The sequence below is a fragment of the Pectinophora gossypiella genome, chromosome 20, assembly GCF_024362695.1.
Source record: "Pectinophora gossypiella chromosome 20, ilPecGoss1.1, whole genome shotgun sequence".
Classification (NCBI taxonomy): Eukaryota; Metazoa; Arthropoda; class Insecta; order Lepidoptera; family Gelechiidae; genus Pectinophora; species Pectinophora gossypiella.
Genome location: NC_065423.1, coordinates 6,244,519 through 6,267,948, shown reverse-complemented (window position 1 = coordinate 6,267,948; position 23,430 = coordinate 6,244,519). Strand labels below are relative to the sequence as shown.

General features: G+C 41.7%; 1 protein-coding gene across 1 annotated transcript; it reads left to right on the top strand.

Annotated features, from left to right (window-relative positions):
* The first annotated feature begins 902 nt into the window (after positions 1-902).
* Positions 903-23,005, top strand: LOC126376024 (septin-1). The gene is made up of 11 exons (XM_050023179.1): positions 903-1,111; positions 3,573-3,765; positions 10,767-10,897; positions 15,219-15,346; positions 16,109-16,226; positions 16,588-16,674; positions 17,587-17,747; positions 18,394-18,495; positions 18,978-19,074; positions 19,515-19,622; positions 20,241-23,005. The coding sequence occupies exons 1-10, from the start codon at positions 1,085-1,087 to the stop codon at positions 19,602-19,604; spliced, it is 1,134 nt and encodes a 377-aa protein (XP_049879136.1). The 5' UTR covers positions 903-1,084; the 3' UTR covers positions 19,605-19,622; positions 20,241-23,005.
* Positions 23,006-23,430: the final 425 nt, after the last annotated feature.

The window sequence follows — 23,430 nt, the reverse complement described above, 5'->3', positions numbered from 1 at the left end:
TAATGTACATCCAGGTAATTGGAAGCCCAGATGGCGGCCACCTATTCTATCAGCCAATCAGGGCTCAGTATCGGCGACGAGAGAGATCGACCAATAGGAGGAAGTGTACATGGAATATTTGGATGGGCATTATCACCTTGTGTCGCTTTTGTACAAGGTGTTATTTCGCAGCTACGGATTGTACGTGATGATATTCCGCGTACATATGGTCACGGAATATTTGGATGTCAATACTTGGTTGGGCTTTATCATGGTCGAGAATTATCGTTTCCCGACAAATTTGACAAATAAATAGTGTTGCACGTGAGCTCGTGTTGTTGGATAAACGATCGATTATAAGAGAAATTCGTTTATTTTGTTATTTTTAATATATAATCGATTGACACCAACTAAATAATCAATTTATTTAATTGGTGGGTATAAGTATATCACTCGCGACGCGATTATTAGGCTAAAGTTTAATTTTTTGGCTACGCAAAAAATCTATAGATATAAGCGAGCTTATCGTCAGGTTACTGACTGTCGAGAGAAATGGTAAGTATTACTTACATATCAGGCACGTAGTTTTAAAATCCGTTCAAAACGATTATCCGTCAACACTATAGTTCTGCATATAATCATCATCAGTTCTGCATAGCTGTTTCAGATTTTTACTAAATACTAATAGCCATAACCGATTATGAAACTAGTAAATAATTTGTTTTCATACTCAAATCTTGTTACTAATTTGTGTTACTATTACTAATTTGCATCTATGTACTTCCAGTAACATATTTGTTATTAGTTATTATTAATGGCTACAATCGAAATATCTCGAGATATCTTCATAATCGAATGCTTCATAATCCTACCCAACCTACCTCTAGTTTTGCAGAGTGACCGAAAAAAAAACCAAAAAAAAAACTTTCAGTGCACGTCAGTGGAATTGCTTGCTTGAACGATTTCTTTCTGATTTCAACATATAGTCAATTTTAAACCAATTTTATATCTTGTCACTGTATAGTATTAAAAATTAGAGTAAGCTGCAGTTAGGAACTGCAAAATAACGATTATTTTGTGACTTTCGTGTGTAGAGAGATTCAAAATGTCCAGTGACACAGCGAACAAAAACGTAAGTAATTTGTTGATTTTCTTATGATTTTTAAGTTATCACCATGTCTATTGTAGATGCGAGACGGTTTAGTTGTGGTTTGGTATTGAACATTCCTATTAAAAATGTCTAGTTCAGCAGTAAATAAGAAAGTGAGTCAGTGGTTTACTTGTAGGCATTCGGAGCGTGTAGCTATTTATAACGCGATTGTTTGTTATGCGTGCCGGCGCTATAGCTCTCGATACGACGCCCGATACAGTTACAGGATGTATGTCACTGTTTAAAAATTCTTTTGGTATATTTTTCAATAAACTTCAGTCCTTTGCTGGACTATGAACAATCTATTTGATTCAGTCTCCTATTATACTTTCTCCGAAAAAAAGTGATTCAAATTCGTTAATTAATCTACATACCTACCAATTTTCTGTAGTTGGCAAGTTATGGTTTATTAGTGGGCTCTCTTTTCACACTTAAATATTCTGTCCAGGTCCAGGTTACTTTCAACCTAGAGTTGTGTACTGCATCTAGTGATTAATCAGTGTTTTATGTACCCACAATACAAAGAAGAATAAATATGTTTGATTACTTTACAGATGGGATGTGACCCAGTGGCTTGTATTTGATGATTTGAAATTTGTCTTTTTATGATAAACTTATGAAGTGACGATTTTAATTTAGGAAGTTTGCAGGCATTTTTTTAGGACTTACAAGCACACTCTTAGGATCGCTGATGATCATTTCTGATCTTTTTATCCGTAGGCTTTGATATGGAGATTCCTGAGTGAAATATTATTTGCAGTTACAAAGTATAGTGTCTAGTGAAAGTCAGTAATAAATATTGTGGTGTACTCCTGGTTCCATGTAGGACAGCGTTATCTCATTTACACAGTTATCATATCCTGCCGACATTTGTCAATGTGCTCATTAAAGACAGTCAACATGGTGGTAATTTACTTATCTTTATTTTCTGTTAATGTCTCATTCATTCTTTTCTATGTGCTTATTTAGTGTTCCACTTCTTGCTGAAAAGAAGTTGTATAGTGCTGTACAAAACATAAAACAACTGTTGAGGGTTTTTTATGATACACCCAGGAAGAAAGAAGAGGATATACTTATCTCTCTGGCTGTATCATAAATAACCCACAGAGGGATTACATTTACATTCTATGGCCATCTTAAAACTTTTTACCTGACATTTAGGACCTCATATCAAAAGTGGTTGTAAGTTGTCTTCTGATTACTTGTGGCTCTGCCCACCCCATTAGAGATTACGGGCGTGTGTTTATGTAGGTAGGTATATATACTTAAGTGGTACATATCTTTAGCATCTCACATTTATGAAAACCTGTTTCCTTACTAAGTAGTAGTACCTAACTAGGTGAATATATGTAGGTTTACGTCCTATTGGTATTCGCGAGCCGTTTTCCGCAACTCGACCTCTGAGCGCCTATTTTGCGTGATACCAGCCAGGTCTGCATAACAACCGCGCCGCGCGCGGCGCGAATTATATTGAACGCTTCGACCAATGAACGATACGAATGCTATCTACGTAGATGGACGTCAAACGGCTATTGCTCGAAGCGCTTGATATAATTTGCGCCGCGCGCGGTGCGGTTGTCATGCAGACCCGGCAGAAATAGCTGGGTCACTTCAACCATGGTATAAGAAGACCCATTGCTAGCCCATTGATGACGTAAGTGTTACCATTCAATTGGTATCTCCAATATTCCAAGGACGTTAATTTGATTATTGAAAATTAAGTGAATTACTGACTAATGTAGTTAAGTACTATTATTTGTCTCATATTATTATATGAAAATCATTAAAACTGTACGTAAATCTTTTACTAAAAGTACAAAAAATCCTTGCAAAGTAAATTGAAAACATTGGACGTGGGTAATTTATTTTTTACGAAATGGCATCGCAGGGTTGGATGACGTCAGCTGGGCTAACCTTGAAATGTTAGCTGTCAGTTTTGAGCATACCTGGTCTTCTAACACCATGACTTCAACCAGCCTAATTGATGCTGTACACCCTAAAAATAGGATCGCATTATAGATTACTTACTAGCTTTTGCCCGCGACTTCGTCCGCGTGGCGTGTATCTAGGTATCTTACGCGGTTTAGATTTTTTCATACAAATGTTTTTTTCCCGCTAACTCCCGTTCCCGTGGGAATATTGCAATAGCCTGTTGCAACTAAACTTTAAGTTTACTAAGTTACCTGCATGCCAAATTTCAAGCGTCTAACTTAAGCGGTTTAGATTTTTCATACAAAAGGATTTTCCCGCTAATTCTCGTTCCCGTGGGAATTTCGGGAATTCCTTTCTTAGTGCACCTCCACTGTACCTAAGCTACGTCCTTTCCAAATTTCAAGTGCCTACGTTAAACCGTTTAGGCTGTACGTTGATATGTCAGTCAGTCAGTTTCTCCTTTTATATATTTAGATTTAAGTAGATAAGTTATTATAAAAATCGTTTTCAGTTCTCAAACCTGGAGACGCCAGGGTACGTCGGGTTTGCGAATCTGCCGAACCAGGTCCATCGCAAGTCGGTGAAGAAAGGATTCGAGTTTACATTGATGGTGGTTGGCGAAAGCGGGTTGGGCAAGTCGACTCTCGTCAACTCCCTATTCCTTACTGATCTCTACCCTGAACGAGTGATCCCTGATGCCATTGGTAAGTAACAGAGAAAATCCTACTAAGCAAAAGTTTGGTACTTAAACATAGCTGGTGAGAAGGGAGGTCATAATTGGTCACGCCGTCAATTTAAAGTCATCAAGATGTTTGGCAAACCGATCCCTTGGGAGGAGCAAGTCAAATATCTCGGTGTAGTATTATTATTATTATTATTTGAAAGTTGTGAGGGCCGGACCGAATGCAGCCCGCGGGGTCACTGCGACCTTGACAGATCTATTGTGACCCTAAGTCCCTACATTTAAATATCCTCCTCTAGACCGATCCGTTCGAATAGATCCAACGTCTTTTTGGGAGAAAGCTCCATGACTTCCTGGGGGTCCATTATGTGGCCCCCAAGTGTACGGCTTCTACTATGTATGAGAGCCTCGCAGCTGCATAGCAGATGTAGTGGCGTCTCATCTTCCCCTAAGCAGAATCTGCATAGAGGAGACTCGGTCAGCTCCATTCTGTGTAGGTGCTTATTGAGTCTACAATGCCCCGTGAGGGCCCGTATCAACAACCTAACCTGCCCCCTAGTGAGAGTAAGGATTTTTGATGATAATTTCTTAGAAAAAGGTCTAATCAGCTGCTTTGAATGATTTAGGCCAACTGAGTTGTACCAAAATTTCTTGGATTCATTTCCTAGTCGCACCCCCAGATGATATCTAGAGGTGCTTTTCGAGATCCCGCAGAAGGGTTCGGGTCCGGTTAAACTTGTGCCCGATCCCTCTCTTGCGAGTTCGTCAGCAATTTCATTGCCCTTAATGTTAGAGTGCCCTGGGACCCAGCCTAGTGTTACCGAGTTTGAGGCCCCCAACTTGTTCAGACTATCAATACACTCTAGAGTGAGTAATGAGTCTACTTCAGACGCCGCCACCGCCTTAAGGGCAGCCTGGCTGTCCGACAGTATGAGAATGTTACTGTTTGTGTTCCCCAAATTTTGGTGCACACAATCAATGATGGCATACATCTCGGCCTGAAAAACTGTGGCGTGCGCCCCCATGCTGGTCACCCTCCTTCGCTTGGGGCACCCTCCGTATACACCCGCCCCTGAGAGCCCGTCTCGCTTAGAGCCGTCGGTAAACCACACCCGATCAGCACTGGGAAAGGGCGAGGGTACAGTTCCAGACCACTCCTCTCTCTCTGGTATTACCACCTTGAAGTACCTCACAAAGTTATGAGTCCCGACCATGACGTCTGAGGGCATCGCCATGACCGGGTCAGTCATAAGGTCCTCTTTGAGCTTTCTCATGACAGTTGATCCCCATGTCGTCTTACCCCTTTCCTTAGCTCGGAGCATAGCTATTCTAGCTTCCCCGATTATGTAGAGATGGAGTGGAGGCAGGTTTAGTGCCGCCTCCATTGCTAAGGTTGGTGTGGACGACATAGCTCCCGTTATTATCATACAAGCCATTCTTTGGACGCTGGTTAGGTCCGAAATGTAGGTTCCAATAGATGCCTTTTTGAACCATGCTGCACAGCCGTACGCGAGCATAGGCCTCACCACAGCAGTGTAGAGCCAAAGCATGGCCTTAGGTTTAAGGCCCCATCTTGAACCAGCTAGGCGCCTGCAGGTGCCTATTGCAGATTTGGCTTTTCTTGTGATACTACCTATGTGTTGTGACCATGTAAGCCTTTGATCGAAGGTCAATCCCAAATATTTAACCTCGCTAGAGAAGCCTACTTGTTTTCCGAAAAGGTAAGGAGGTCTGAGTTTGTCGAGCTTTCTCATGTTTGTGAAAGGAACGACTACGGTTTTGCTCGCGTTAACTGATAGTTTGAACTCTAAGCACCACCGTTCAATTCTTTTGAATGCTGATTGCATGAGACTTGAGATTGTGTAAGGGCACTTACCTACTACAGTAACCACCAAGTCATCCGCGTACCCTTGAGTATGATATTTCGCGGAACTTAGCTCGCTAAGTAGACTATCAACTACCAAGGACCAAAGTAAGGGTGACAGGACTCCGCCCTGGGGGCAGCCCTGAGCAACCTTCAGGTCGAGGGTTGTGTCCATGAGCTTCGTTCTTACTATCCTTGTTGTCAACATTGACTCTACCCAGTTTACCGTTGTACTGTCAATGTTGCGGGCTTCCATGCTCCGGATCATGACCTCTGTAGAGGTGTTATCAAAAGCGCCCTCAATATCCAGAAAGGCACATAGGGCAATTTCCTTGTCCTCGATTGCCTTTTCCAGACGATCAGTCAGTTCCATAAGTGCCGACTCGGTTGATTTACCTTTTTGGTATGCATGTTGCCTTACATGTAGGGGATTTAGTTTTATGAATGTGTCCCTAATATGTATATTAATTACCTTTTCCATTGTCTTCAGTAAGAAGGAGGTAAGACTTATTGGTCTATATGACTTTGGTTGTGATGGGTCCTTATCCCCTCCTTTGGGAATGTAGATCACCTTTACCTGTCGCCATAGGCTGGGCAGATATCCCCAGGCAAGACTCGCTCTGAAGATTTTGACCACAGTTCCCAAGATGATGTTCTTACCTTGCTGCAGTAGAGCAGGGAAAATATCATCGACCCCGCTGGATTTGTAGGGCTTGAAGCTGTCGATCGCCCACTCTACCTGCTGAGGTCTAATTACCAACGATGCTCTCCTCCAGTCCTCAGTGCGTGGTCTCCTGGCTTTGGGGGGCCTAGTCCCTGGAGTGCATCCTAGATGGTTTGTCGGGGAGGACCCGGGGAAGTGTACCTGCGCTAGTAGTTTGAGTGTTTCTTCCGCGGACCCGGTAAAGATCCCATCGGGTTTTCTCAAGAAACCTAGATGGGATGGAGGGGCTTTGGATACTATTTTGTGGAGTCTTGCTATGTGAGGGGTACCTTTTATTTCCTCGCAGAATTTTCTCCAAGATCTCCTCTTTACCCTCCTCAGTTCTTTGTTGAAGCCAGTTAGGGCCTTTGCGTAAGAGTCCCAGTCCTTGTTACTCTTGGCCCTATTAAAAAGAACCCTGGCTTCTGATCGTAGGCCACTTAGTTTTTTGTTCCACCATGGTACTTTCCTGTTCGTGGACGTTGTTTTTAGAGGGCAGTTGTCCTGGTAGGCCCTTAGGAGTCCTTCCCTTACTGTCCCCACCGCTGACTCGATCTGCTCCGGGGATCTGATCTGCCCATAAGGCCTGCTCAGCTCCTGCCGTAGGGAGGCTCTGAAGCCTTCCCAGTCTGTTGTCTTCGGGTCGCGGTACGCTTCTGCTGTTTTCTCCAAGGTTAAAGTGATATCAAACCTTACATACCTGTGGTCAGAAAGCGATGCCTCATCCGATACGTGCCATCCCTTTATATGGTTGGCGAACCTTTCTGAACAAAGTGTAATGTCCAGTACCTCTTGTCGGGCCCTTGTTACAAAAGTAGGAACACAGCCCGAATTTATTATTTCAAGGTTATTGGACATAATAAATGAGAATAGTTCCTCACCTCGTGGATTGGTATTGGTACTCCCCCACCCAGTATGGTGCGCGTTACTGTCACACCCAATGAGGAGTGGTACCTTCTGGTCTTCGCAATACTCTACGAGGGCAGCCAGCTGCATCGATGGGTTTGGCGTCTCTCCTGGTAGGTAAGCCGAGCAGACAACCAGCCTGGCTCCATTTAGTCTTGGGAGAGCGACGTAGGCAGCTACTAAATCATCTGTGCACAGATAAGGTATAGGTAAGAAATTAACATTTTTCTTGAAGACTATGCAAGCTCTAGGCCTTACGCCTCCAACATTATATAGTAACTTACCTGAGGTATTGAGCCCCATGACCGTGTTCTTGTTGATCCACGGTTCTTGGATCAAAGCCATGTCCATACCCACCTGTTGCAGGTGCTGGTTTAGGGCGGCGGTAGCCGCCTTTGAGTGGTGAAGGTTTACTTGAATGACTTTGAACATATTATATTTGGGAATGGTTTTTTTAAAAATATATATGTATATATATATATATATATATATATATATATATATATATATATATTGTATAATATATATCTTATTATATAAGTATATATAGGGTGAGAAGGAATAGGAGGGGTGAAGGGTCCGAAAGGGAAAGGATGGGTCGGGAAGATTAAAAGTGTTCTTAGGGTCGGGGGGGGGGGAGGTTGGGGAAGGAATTAAACGGGTTGCGAGCAGCCTTCCTGCTACTGTGCTCGCTTGCCAGGGAGGGCAGTTGTGCAGGCCTTCCTCTGGTCGCGGCACCAGCTCCTCGACCTCGAATGCCACGAGCCCTAGGGGCACCACCTCGTCCACCCCTGGATCTGGCACTCGAGGCACCGCGTTGTGGGTGTCGCTGTGCGACCCCACCTCTACTGCCTCCACGGGTTATGGCCTGCACCGTCTGTGCGGGGCGCAGCCAGGATACGGAACCCGTTGAGGTTGATGGAGCCGGTGGACTTGGCTCCTTAACTACGGTGGGGGCGACTTGTACCATACTCCCCACGGCTCCGTCCGACTCGGATGGCTCAGGAGGAGTGGCTACCCGCGCAGTGGACGTGGAGGACAGTATTCCGCCCTCTTTGTCGCCCGCGCTTTCCGGCATTGCCAACCCGTCATCCTGAACCATCCCAGTCTTCGGGATCTTGGCGCGGAAGGTGACCGTTGTCAAATTCAGGTTTAGCTTATAACCGCGTAGCTGAAGCTTCCTCAATGCGCTGGCATCGATGGCAAAGCACAGAGTGCGCCCGCCATTTTCCGCCTTGCAATTGAGGAGCCTCCAGCGGTCACAGCCCATCCCCTTATTTTGGACGGCCAACCTTCCGCACAAGACCTTCGACTCAGTCCTGGCGTCGTTGACCCAACCGGTTATAATGATTGGCTTGGGAAGGGCATCCTCTCCCACCACACTCAGTGATGCTCCCTCCCAAGGCACGATTGAGCCAACGACATTCTCCAGCCAATCCTTGGTCGCCCTATCCTGACAGGTCAGGCATAGCCATCCCTGCCTGGCAGAGCAGCCAGCAAACACCGGCCTGACCACATCCTCACTCTCCACGTGTGGTATCCTATCAGCGATGGCCACCTGAACCTGCCCCAACTGAGCCTCAGTCATGGGCCCTGCATTGTTGATTACACCAACTTTGTAGGACCCAGCGACCTCAGCATACGCCGGAGCAGGCTTGGTGCCCTCGTCTTGACCTCTCGCTGCCTTCCGTTGCGGTTGATCCAGCGGGGAGGTCTCGGTTGATCGGGGCCTCTTGTCCGTCCGCTGCTGAGACCCTGGGGTCTCCCCCCCAGTTGAGGCTTTCTGCCTGAACTCCGGGAATTCAGCGAGCGGACGAACACACCTTTTAGCGGCCTCTGCCTTCGGTAGCCCAAGCTTGAGCCACAAGGCATACCTCCGCTTTTCTGCCCCTGATCTGTGTTTTTTAGGGGGGGGTTTGGGCCCCGTTGAGCCCTGGTCTGTCCGTGTGTCGGTTTTGGACGAATCCTCCACCGATTCCATGGGCAGGTCCACCATGTCGCTCTCCGGGTTCCCAGAGGGTTCCCGGGTAGCTGTGTGATCCTTGGCCTCAGATGGCCCGGGGATCACATCCGAAGAAGGGTCCATGGACACTTCTCCGGTTAAAATCTGGGTAAAACTACTCAGCAAATTTTCGAACTCCATATAGTTCCCACGAGAAGCTAGGGAAGGGAAGGTCCACCCCTGCAGAGCCCCGCTTGCAGAGGTAAGGCGACTGACGATGACTCCGAGGTCGCCTGGTATCGGAGCCCCTCCGTTTGAGACTGAGCACCCCCTCAGCCACGCACCCCTCGGCACGGTACGGATGACACCTTGGGTTGGGGATTTTTGGGGTCGAGGTTTACTCCTCCAGGAATAGCGGAAAGGATGTAAGAGGATGGGAGGTGGGAGGGGTAGTGGGATATGGGTGGGGTCACATTGTCATTGTCACAAGGATAATGGCAATGCGCTCCCGTGCCCTCCTCCTTTACCCGGGCTTGGGACCGGCACTTTAGCCAGCCTTAACTCGTTTTACCGAGTTAAAACTGACCACCGTGGCGGAGTTCGGTGTAGTATTAGATAGACGTCTAACTTTCAAGGCCCATATCAATGATCGCGCCGCATTTGTAATGGGCCTACTTCATTGGCTCCTTAACAAGCGTAGTAAATTACCCTTTAGGATTAAGGTGAAAATCTACACAACTTACATCATGACCTATGCAGGCGTAGTTATCGCTCACGCGAGTCCCTCTTAAATCCACCGTCTACAGGTAATACAAAATCGTTTCATGCGGAACCACAGTAGCGTGGTTCCTTCGCAATGAAAATCCACCATGGACCTAGGTCTGCCAACTATTGCCCAATGGGTCAAATTAGCTTAAAAACGTTTTTTCGATTCTGCTCCGCATCATCCAAATCCCCTGGTAGTTGCGGCTTCCGAATACTCGCGACACCAAACTTCCCAGTAATATAGCCTATACAATTTATATTGATACCTACATAATATAGTTGAAGTTGTAGATGACCACTAGTAATAAAATGGAATTGTTTCTAGATAGGTATACTGTTTAGAAATAACTATTGACCTGAAAGGTGATGAATGAAATATTCAAGATCAAAATAAGAATTATAATGGCCTTTGTTTACTATACTGTATGTTATGTAACCAGTAATAATGCATATGACTAATGATCATAATAATTTGTAAACAATATCAAATCTCTAAGAGAAAATAATGGCTTTTTAAAGACCTTAAGATTTAAGAAAGTGTGACTCTTGAAGTACTTTGTAGTTAATGTGTCTAAATGCGGAAAATATAGCCCTATACGAGTACTTTCTTTTGTTTAACAGCAATGCTCTATCTTTGCACCTTCTGGAAAAAAAGTCTACCAGTAGGCGAATGTATTGTTCGTTGACTTTCCTCATGAAAACCGCCAGCTTAGGAGAGCGACGGCCTGCGACAGTTTGAATACCGGTGGTAGGACAGGACGTGTGCCCTTTTAACATACTAGAGTGGACACCCACTTTCGCAGAAGTGAGGAGAATGTAAACGTAGAAAAACTTGGTTCACAGAGAAGACGAACCAGACAGTGAAGCTGGACGCGTCGACGGTTGAGATTGAGGAGCGCGGGGTGAAGCTGCGCCTCACCGTGGTAGACACGCCGGGGTACGGCGACGCCATCGATAACACCGACTGTTTCCGCGTAAGTAACTTTTTTGTTTCCCTCTCTAACTTGCGATCGGTCTTCCAACCATCTTCCAAAATCTGTCGCCATTAATGACAACTATAGCAAGTTAACTATAGTTGTCATTAATGGCGACAGATTTTTTCTTCTTGAGTGAGGACTAGTAGTATAAAGGATCCCCTAAACTCTAAGCCCCAGTTTCGGATACTTCTTCTTCTAACGTGTGGGTTGGGAGGTGGATGACCAACCTCTTGAACCCTGGTGTCAAGGTTATTATTGAGCCGCCAAAGGCCCCTGACGCGACTCAAGTAATGACTACGTACTTCCATCAGTAAGTAGTAACCGGGACCAACCGCTTAACGTGCCTTCTGAAGCACGGAAGAAGTCTCGGGTACAGAAGCACCTTTGTCATAATATGACTTTCTATTTACCAGGGATGTTATGGATTTGAAATTTCGGATACGGATTGGATACGGATATAAGAATGATTATTAAACCGGATTCAGTGACGGTTACGGATGATTTTTTATATCGGATATCCGGTAGTTTCGGTTATGGTTACCGAGCTCCCGAATATCTCTGCTATTTACTAAGGAAAGGATTTCCCAACGTCAATGTTAACTAGATGTAATTATTGAATTAACCTCAGAGCCAATCATTCTTGTGACCTTCAAGTGCCCAGTAAGACGATACTGATCACCACACACTTCTTGTTCCGTTTGTATTACGCTAAGTTGTGGAAATATTGAAGACGAGATATTTAATATAAATATTCTAAATAACTACATGTTGTTATTGCGTTATTATTGTATAGTTGACAAAATAACAGTATGTTATACATAACAGGAACCCTAACGTCAATCAATCGTTAGTAGTATAGAGCACCCTCCATTCTCAGAACTGAAAATTTTTATGTTGTTGTTCATTCTCATCAACCCTGGTGTCAGGGTTACTATTGAGCCGTCAAAGGCCCCATTGTGGTTGCTCCATTGTGGGATCTAGTATCAAATTTGTAATTTCCGAAGTCGATGTAATGTAGACGACAGGTCGACATGGCAATTCTCTAGTGACGTGACGTTTTCAATATCGATATATTTTTATTATGTATGTAACAAAATGTGAATAAAATAATACCACGTTTTCATTTAAGTTAATATTTATTCATCTGAATCATCTAACGTATCGCTACAAAAACTTAAAGAATCTAACGTAACAATTATTTTTCCGTTCAATGTCACAATTTTCTAACACTTTTCTAGCTAGTTCTCGAGCTTGAGAGTGAATTATTGATTTTTTTTGCTTGAACACGCGACGAAGATGCAACCGTAGCCATTTTTAAAACACAATAGTAATAAATTATGTGAGCGAGATTATAATCGATAAACGTGGTCGATACGGACTCGTGCGACACTAAGACTAAGACGCCGCGGAGACTGTGCGGGTGTGCGGGGCGACCCCGCCTCCGCGGCTCACCTCATGCCCCGATTGCCATGTCGACCTGTCGTCAACAGTAGTTAAAGAAATATATTTGTCTGTTATTTATAAGGCACAACAGCCTCCGTGGTCTGCAGTTGGAGCGTTAGCCTCGCTATTTCTTCTTTCTTTTTTCTATTTAACTTATTTATGAATTTTAATAAGTGCGACATTTTGTCATGTTTTTTTATTACGTCACAGGTTGCTTTTTCATACAAATTCCAAAGTAATTCCGCGTTTTAACGTTTATTAAAAAGTAACTGATTTGACTACCTATTATAATGAAAATTCGTTTTCTTATTCAAAAAATCACCTTCTGGCGGTAACGCATACTGTTACCAGTTGACAGTGATACCAAAGTTATGTGTGACTCATTAGTTGGCCTGAGTATTTAGTATATTTAGTATCTCATATGACTAATCATCTCTGAATGTGACTCAATTTCCATTGAAAGAAAGGTGTTCAACTACGCGTAACGTTGTTGGATAATGTTGTATTCAGATTTATGTAGAACTAACTTTCCACCCGTGAAGTCGTCCGCATGTATTGATTGTTAGCAGTGATCGGATATTCATGCGTTTATTTACCTAAAGTTGTGCTGTTCGACTAATATGGATAGCACTTTTGTATTAAAAAAAACCCGATAGTTTAAATTGATAATTTGTTATAAGGAAACCTACAACATACACTACACGCATATATAACTTACGCCCGTAATCCCTAATAGCGTGGGTAGAGCCACAAGTAATCAAAGACAACTTGTAGCCATGGTTAATACCAAGTTCTAAGATGGATATGATGAACCTTATGAGTTCTTTTTTGCAGCTTATTTTCCCAGAAGCCGTAGTAGTTTTAGACGTCCGTTATGTATAAAGTGACGATTCAAAGTGCAACTATATTACCTACGGAATAAAGATTATTTTGAATTTCAATTATGGTGATAAGGGATCAACCCATCGCCCATAACAGCTGTCCATCATGTTAGAAGGGATGTGTCCCTTCTCAGTCCCACTGTCATGTAAAAACCCGTCGAAAATGTGTCGTAAACGTAAACGACATACCCGGAAAGACGAGCTCAACGTGTTCTACATTTTTTATTCTCCCCCAGTTGCAGCATAGAAGGTATTCCGACAAATAAACCAAAACCGTCATAACTCGATCGACCTGGTCTTTTATTCGATCTCGGGTTTTTTTGTCATCATCATCAATTTAAGAGCCACGCCCTTGTCGGTGTAGCATTTTCCATTCCAGTTTATCAAAGGTTTAGTTTATGATAAATAATGATAGTGTGTTATTATATAGGTGTTGTACTACTAACATAGAATTAAGTTTCATTGTTACTAACACTTTAATATTTAATTTGATTGTTAACTAACCTAGTAAGTAAGTGCATTGTTACTAACAAATTATGGATGTATACGTATTATCCGAAATAAATTGTTTTGAATTTGAATTTGAAAGGCCAATTCCTTGACTTCCCTATAAGACACGGCGTTAACCTTTTAACCCATCTCATCAAAATCACCATCATCATCTCATCATCTTTTTTGGGTTTTTTATAATCAAAATATATTGTTTGAAGAAACCACTTCCAGACTTTCATAGCTTTTATGAAGTTAGGCGCCCGAATATACGACCGCTGGTAATTAGAGTATGTTTTACACTGGGCGCGATCTGAAAGGTACTCTTAAGTTTGACGATGGAAATTAACGATGATTATATACAAACATGAAATCACGCCTATTTTCCACCGGGATAAGTAGAGACTATGGAATTCCATTTGCTTCGATCCTGACATATTTATCTTGCTTCCTCCACATTCATCAATCATTTAACGGCATCTGTGGTCCAGTGGTTGAGCGTTGGACTCACGATCCGGAGGCCCCGGGTTCGAATCCCAAAAAGCACTTTGTGATCCCTAGTTTGGTTAGGACATTACAGGCTGATCACCTGATTGTCCGAAAGTAAGATGATCCGTGCTACGGAAGGTACGTTAAGCCGTTGGTCCCGGTTACTATTTACTAATGTAAATGAGTAATCGTTACGTGAGCCATGTCAGGGGCCTTTGGCGGCTCCATCATAATCCTGACACCAGGGTTGATGAGGCAGGTATTCCACCTCACAACCCACACGATAAGAAGAAGATCAATCGTTTCATACAAGTCGGATCAGTGTAGATCGTACTAAACCTTTTCCAAGGACATTTTCAATTTGGTCAATGTACGTCCTTCTAGGTCTTTCTCAGCCAGCCCGATCACTAACCGCTTCGCTTCGGTTTGATGACTATATTGTTTCTTGTAACGTATTAATATTTCAATTAGTCGTAATGTAGTTTTAATCGCTGAAAGTTTGTAATATTCTGATCGCGTGATAGATACAATTTAAGTTACCCGTAGCTAAGTCACGATACTAATTGACTTTCTCAACACGTTCGATCTTAAATTGATTTATTTTCTAATTTGATAAAATACTTTATTGAGCAGAATGGACACAAGATACAGAAATAATGGTAACAGTTACAGAGAGGCACAAAAGCGGTCTTATTGAAAAAAGAAAAAAAAATATGTGTGTAATACATTTTTTAAATTTGTTGTAATTTTTTTCTGCCATAGTGATTTCGGAATAGCTGTGATCCCTGATCTTATATATTTATGTGTATCGGTGATAAACCCACTATCTTCTTTTTGTTATCGTGTGGGCTATGAGCTGTAATACCAACCTCATCAACCCTCATTATTTTATAAAAAAAGTATCAGAAACAACAATGGGTCATCACCTACAGTATTTATGCCTGTGTGTTAGTTAAGTCTGCCCTCCCCATAAGGCATGAATACATAATATAATGATGGTGTTATTTTGTCCACAGTCCATAATCCAGTACATAGACGAACAGTTCGAGCGGTTCCTGCGCGACGAGAGCGGCCTAAACCGCCGCAACATCGTCGACAACCGCATCCACTGCTGCTTCTACTTCATATCGCCGTTTGGACATGGGTGAGTAGCCAGCAATGTATTGTGAGCTGACCGAAATATTCATCTTCTCTCGTGTGGATGTTGGTCAAGGACTGACCCTATCCATGCTGGTGTCACGGTTATTATTGAGCCGCCAGAGTCTCTTAATATGTCTCACCTAATTTTCAATAGTTATTAACTGCTTTCATGGATCAGGAAATCTGTAGATGTTGTCTCCTTGAAAGTGTTAAATGGACAACGAACGAATGGGTACCAATTGAATTTTGAACCCTAACTATGTCTGTTATTGTTTTCTTTCGCTTATTAGTTTCAATAATAATTGCTTGTCGCCCATAACCTCTTGCGGCCAAGATTTCCAGACACAATAGTTAAAGAATGGGTTTTGGTTTCTAAGAGGAAATTCGGTGTTAAGTTTTCGCTGAGTCTATTGGTCGACACCCGGGATATATATCTCGCGGTGCGCGATAGGAAATCCATGCCGCGGCTGCTGTTATGTGTAAGCAAACCCCGGACATTTCATATAAAAAATCTCATTTTACACAGAGAATACGTACACATTGACATTATCACACACGCGCATGTGTGTGTGACGTCTGACGCCTATAGAATTGAAGACAATGACGAATCTATAAGGGTTCCGTTTTTTGCCATTAGGCTACGGAACCCTAAAAAGTATTTATTTTCTTTTCTTTCATAAGGAAAGGAGCGGAGAGTAGCTGATCTATACGTAGTATTGTTCCTTATTCTACAGCGATAAAGTATATAATATGTTGTATGTGTCAGGTTGAAGCCATTGGACATAGAGTTCATGAAGCAACTGCACAACAAGGTGAATATCGTGCCTGTCATCGCGAAGGCCGACTGCCTCACCAAAAAGGAGGTGCAGCGGCTCAAGACCAGGGTAACATACAGTTATTCATTGCAATTCAAATTCAAAAATATCTTTATTCAGTAGGTAACATAGTTACACTTTGAATCGTCAATTTTTACATAACAACGTCTCATCCGCGTAAAACTACTGCAGCTTCTCACAACCTGTATAGCCGGGGAAAAGAAGCTGCAAGAAAATCCTCGGCACAGCCCTAGACGTTCTTTAAAAAAATAAACAAAATATTTTTATACAATTGAGTAATTTAGCTGCCTAATATCAGTTCTCAGACAGTTAATCCCAAAATGCTACACCGACAAGAGCATGGCTCTTAAATTAGTGATGTGAGTGTGAAGTGCCTTTTCTAACATGATAAATTTTGGGTTTCTATCAGGTGATGGAGGAAATCGAAAGGGAAGGAATCAAGATCTACCCGCTGCCGGACTGCGATAGCGACGAAGACGAGGACTACAAGGAACAAGTAAGTGAAATCGCGTGGTTTCATGGGGAATAGGCGTATGTGGTTTGCTCAAAATATAATAATGCTAATCAAGAAATAGAAGCCAGCCTAAGATGTTTAGGAATCAATCTCAATACATATTTTTTTAATTTGGGTAGCCATTGTAGCCCGGTAGAACGCTTGCCTCTCGCTTTGAGGTCGCAGGTTCGAATCCAGCACAGTTTTCGAATTCATGTTTGGATCATAAATGATTATCACGTGCTCAGCAGTGAAGGAAAACATCTTGAGAAAACCCACATTCCCGAGAAATGTACTTTCGGAGGTATGTGTCCTAACCTGTATTGGTTTTCCCTTCGCGGGTTGGAAGGTCAGACAGTCAGTCGCTTCTGTAAAAAACCGGACCTGTCAAATCTTCAGGTTAGTTAAGCGGACCCTGTGGATAAACGGGATAATGCTAGGGAGATGACGTATCAATGAATACGACGATTGTCTGCTTGTTTTGCTCTGCTCGTTTATTGATGACGTCATAGTCATGCTTTTGTATTGTCACATGAATTCCATAGAAATTCGTTGTCAAGTATACAAGGTGTTAGTGACATCGTAACGAAAACTTCGTTCTTAATTCAGAAAACGAAACGAAAACTTAATTCAGACCATGATCCTAAGTTAATATCAAGTGGAATTCTCCGTCGAAAATTCTACTTGATATCAACTCAGAATCATGGTCTGAAACATCCCTCTCAGTATTCGTTACGAAGTTACTAACATCCTGTATAAAGTCCTTGTCGTATCCGACAACGGCTCAGTCTCTTCTCTTGTGAGCTCGAATGTGTCTGGCAAAGGCGAACTTTCTAAACGTAAGAAGTAACTTATTTTTCTACTTGGAAACTAGATCTTAGTTACTTTTTGAGAATAATGAATTGTGTCATAAAGGTCCGGCAACTGAAAGCGGCCGTGCCGTTCGCGGTGTGCGGCGCGGGCCAGCAGCTGGAGGTGCGCGGGCGCCGCGTGCGCGGCCGCCTCTACCCGTGGGGCGTGGTCGAGGTCGAGAACCCCGACCACTGCGACTTCATCAAGCTCCGGACCATGCTCATGTAACTATACTTACCTAGCGTCATACAATAGCGAACTATTATTAAATAAAACGTCTAGTTCAGTACAATTAGTAATAATATATCAATATGTTGGTTTGGACACAGAGCAGATGAAGGATAGTAGGATTACGAAAGCAGTATATAAAGCGAGGTTGGTAGTAGGGCTGGCAGAGGAAGACCTAGAAGGACGTGCATAGACCAAATTGCACATGTCCTTAGAAAAGGATGAGGACCTGATGGTGTAATGGTTGACACGCTCGTCTCGGCTTGACAAGAGTTGCAAGCTCAAGTCCCTTTTTCGAAATAAATTAATAATAAATAAATAAATAAATTAAAGAAATTGTCGTCAGAGTCACTTTTTCGATTTAATTTCTCATTACCTTTAGATCGTTAGCCGAATGTTGTAATAATTGGGGGTTTTTTGTTTTGTTTTCTTTTTTATCATAGCACTAACTCGTGCTTACTCGAAAATTTCACAAGGACAAGATGAGGACCCGGTGGTGTAATGGTTGCCACACTCGTTCCGGCTTGGCAAGAGCTGCAGGCTCAAGTCCCGTCAGAGTCGGACATTTTTGATTTAATTTTCTTTAATTATGAATTGGGGGCTCTTAGGAAGTATAAAACATATGTGTGTTTGTGGTTGCAGCACGCACATGCAGGACCTGCAGGAGGTGACGCAGGAGGTGCATTACGAGAACTACCGCTCCGAGCGCCTCGCCAGGAACGGACAAGTGCCCAAGCGTCACACGTTAGTATTACCCTTCATTCCGTTTTTGTTATGACATTTTCTAGGATGGTATATTCACATACTGGCTATGGAAAGCACTGAGGAGTTTTAGCATAGTGTCCCTTTCGGTCGCTCCCGCACACTACGATTAGTCGATCGCACGTCACCGCTCTTGGCCTCTTATCTCCGCTTTGGTGAAAAGTCAACCTTACACAAATGAGACTATTTTAAAATCGACATTTTCATGTAGAATTTCTGCCAGTTTTAGCGGAAAATATTCACACAATATTCAATATTCATTTTTGTTCGTTTGGATTATCCTGGCAGGGTCGCCATGAGGTGTTGTATTGTATTAATGAAACAACCGAATACATCGAACGTTCGTTTAATACTGATCCATTTATAGATATTGGTTATATGCAACATTAGGTTATAGGTATTAAGTATACGTATAGTATTAAGTACACACTACATATTGATTATTGAATGATTTACGTACGCAGGTCTACAGAGAGCGGACTGAGTGAAGCGGACTCGAATGGTATCACCAACGGTTCCTCGGAGGACCCAACGGAACGCGAGAGGGCGCTCCAGGAGAAGGTAAGTGTTATCTTTCTAAGTAAGTGTTATCCATATACATAGAAATAATCTCAAGCCGCCGCCCCCCTTTGCCAATTCTTCGAATAGACTGTCTCCGTATCTAAATCCTCCCAACTCCTCCCCATACCTTTACAATACAATACAAAACTCTTTTTTGCACAATCACACAAGAAAAAAACAGTGTACAAGCAAGACAGAAGACGCATAATTGCGGCCTTATTACCTACCTTTCATCCTTCTCTTCCCCTTCCTAACCCTCTCTTTCATTTTTCTTCTCTTCCTTCTCTTTACCCTTCTACCCCACCTCAACAGCCTCATCTTCCTCCATCTACCTCTCCTCCCTACCTTTTCTCCTCCCCTTCTTATTTCTTCTCCTACCTCTCCTGCTCTTTCTAAGTTTTAACGATATGTTCTGTAATAATTGTATGTGATATCATCAGGAGGCGGAGCTGCGTCGCATGCAGGAGATGCTGGAGCAGATGCAGCGACAGATGCAGCTGCAGGCGGCCGGCGCCACCACCACAGCATAGTGCCCGCACACACACCAGGTACCACACATTACGATAAACACTTTCTAGAAACGGCCTCACTGGGCCAGCGGTTGAGCGTTGGCCTTACGATTCTGAGGTCCTACGTTCGAATCCCGGTGGGGACATAATCACAAAAATCACTTCGTGATCCCTAGCTTCAAGTTTTATTCAATTTCTATATGCCCGGGATGACAAACAGGTTAAAACAACAAAACGAAGATAATGGCTCCGATTTCTGCAGACACCACCTAATTTTATTTTAAGTTATACCCGTCATTTTCTTATTCGCCGAAAAGGAAAGGGACGGATGATTGACGACTGTTACTTTTAAAATGAAGGAATAACCCGGGCAAATAAAATGGGCATCTCGCTCATATGCAACCCGTTTGACGTGTGCTGTCATCTTAAATCTGTCGGGCCAATAAAATTGACGTGTTCCATAAATTTTATGCCTGTCGATTACCCGTCCCTTTATTTTTCAGCGAATACGAAAATGACAGGTATAACTTAAAATTAGATGGTGTGTACAGGAATCAGCATCATTACCAAGTTTAAAATATAGTTCATTTTTCTTTTTGTTGTCAAGGACTTTAGGGTAAATGTAACGTTTATACACGTTACGTGTGTTTGTTGCAGCGGGGCGCGAGCAGCGGCCGGCTGGCGGCGTGTGGGGTGGTGGACTCCATCCTGCGCGCCATCCCATACTGCCTCTCTACGTAACTACACTCTGCCACTACTTTACTGATAACGTGGCCCAAAACGTATCGCCTAACTAACCCACGTAGTGTCCGCATCTCGGCATACACTAGCTCTTATTTCACGTTGATAATGGATTTAGAAACTAGTTAGCTGTGACTCTCCAAACAAGCTTGACTCTCCAAGAAGATCCAGCGAACCCATAGGGTGCAATCTTATCGAAATGGAGCCATGCAGACACGCACAGGAATCGATCATTCACAGCGGTACGAAAAGCGTTTTTTTTTTAATTTATTTAGCTTTGGCGACATGGCCATCAGCTTAAAAAGAAACGTTAGTTACAATCTTATTAACAATACATTAATGAAACTTATGTCTAAATGAAAAAGAAAGGCGAATATAACCATCGACTTAAAAAAAAAGAAAAGTAACTTAATTCTAAATACAATACAAAGAAGAAAATAACAAATTTAAGAGTACGAGATATTTACAAAGCGTTTTATTCAGTGGGAACAGATCTTAATAATGTCAACATAGGAAGGAACGGCGTATATCCAAGATGCTGATTCATTAGCTAGCGAAATCGCTGCACTACAACGGCGATAAGTTTAGGGACCTTAACATGTTTAAGTATACAAAAACTGGACTATACAAATAGTGAAAGTAACCCATTGTTGAAACTAAATGTGACTTTGAAGCTATTTACGTTGTTTATATTTGGGTTTGGAACTGCCGAGCTTTTTCTGACGATACGAAATAAAGAAAAGTATTTAATGAAATCATAAATATAGGCTTATGAACTGTTGACCTTAAAGCTATTTTGTAATAATGATCAATCAGGAAACGCTTAGCAGTTTTTGAGTAAGTAAGGAGCTACACACATTCATACTTAAATATTGGCGATAAATATGTCTTCTAAGCAGAAATGATTACAACATGCTGTCATTGACTACGTTTGTGTGTGATGTGGCGGTAAGCCCTAGTAGTTCAAATCTCTTCAAGCCAATACTTTTAGATTTTCATAATTTGTGACAATAACTTCGAAACGTAAACGAGTTGAAGTGAATTAATTATATTATCATTTATTTACTGTATTATTTTCGAATAAACTTTAATATTATGTTTAGCAGAAAATATCGATATATTAAATTATAGATTTCTCTCTGTAGATATTAAGGAAACGCAATATAAATGTTATGTATTTAGTATACAAACAAATTCCTAATATGCAAGCTTGTCTTAGCACAAGTTTTATACCTATCTTAGTACCATGGACAGATTAATATAGGAATAGGAATGTCTGGAGGGCGAAGCGTCACTTTATATAGAGCGGTGATCCGAAAGTTATCGAGATACCAGACGAAGCAGAGACGCATCGAAGTATAGGCATTGTTGGTCCTTAATTAATTGTTCCACGGTAACACGTAGTAATAAAGGGACGATAAATGACATGTCGTTGAAAAAGTATATGCGCACTTGTAGTATTTACAGGAGATATATAATGTACATCATTGTATGTTTCTATCTTGCTTATGATACCACATGTGTGCTTGTATGGTCACGAGTACTTATATGCATACACTTTGAAACCAAGTCACATTAACTTTTTTGACAAATTGAACCGTAAGGCTCATTAAATGTCAAATATGATAGTGCGACAGGGTTCTAAAGTGGGTACATGATATTGCTCATGTCATGACTGTACTGGAGAACGGGTTGTCAATCGTGGCCTCATGTTGATCTGATTTTATAATAATTAATGTGTCCCCTTGTGCCATTTCATTTATATTATTACTACGCATAGTCCAATACGAGTCGAACTGAATCTAGTTATTACCTTTTGAAATAATGACTTACTTAATATGTTCTTTATGAAAAACACCACGCGAATCTTCAATAATTTTGTTATTCCCCGATTATATAAGTATTATTTGCGTGTATAAATTGAAATTTTTATTCCAACGACTGATTTTAAGTTTTCCATTCTCGAGTATTTTATTTTTTACTAGAATTAAGATTTTTTTGTATTATGAACAATTTTGTATTTAAACTATAAACAAACTGTTTGTCAACGAGTGTCAAAGGAAGGCTGATCTGTGCTGGATTGTGACTGCAAATTGAATGACTTAATAGCTACATTACTGATGGTATAGTTATATTACATTATATGAAATTCTAATTAATGTAGACATTTAAGAAGACTTATTGAAGTTAGAAGCATTTACGGATTCGTCAATATCATTTTCCATCTCAAATATATAGAACTCTGAACATTGGAGCAAGTAGAGATTTCTTAGGCTAGCTAGTATTCCATTAACACCGCATCGTCACTTCCGTTTAGTGACATGACGGTGAAACACGATACTCTTCCAAATAAAGTAATGATTTGACGAATCATATTCCAATATTGGTGCATTTATTTTATAATGTAGATACAACTTTCCAAGTATTTCCTATAAAAATAACAGATTTCATGACAAATTAGATATTTTAAAGATAATATTGGCTAGAGTAGAACCTTAAAATTCTAGATATTAAATTGGTGCCAAAGTTCTGTCTTATCGGTGATATGATGATCGAAATAGATGTAATATACCAACGAACAGTTCCCAGGCATGTTTGCAAGTTTACGAACGACTGTAGGATACTCTTATGTAATCAATCATTATATTTTTTTAATAAAATAAATTAAGCATGATCAAGAAGTTGTGTTATTTTTATGTTCTGGTAAACCTCACTTAATCCTTTAATTTTAATATTCCTATATGTTGAAAGCTTCTCTAAATTACAACACATGTTAGCTACTACGCACTGTTTTCACCATAGGGTTTCGCGTTATGACTGCTGTATTCACTAGTCATTAGAAGTGAAGCTGCAGGTAATTGATGACGTGTCAGCTTAACCCAATAGTCCTAATAGGAATACGGGTGTTCCCTAGTGGGGTGGGCAGACCCACAAATAATAGAGAAACTTCTTGCAGCTGCTTTTAAAAATGAAGAACCATATGGTGACGGGTGAACAACCTGTAAATTGGTCCCGGGATGACAAACAGCTATGTACCTACATACGTTTATATCTGAGGTTTACACGGTTTACATATTCTACGTTTGATTCTTTACTTACAAAAGTA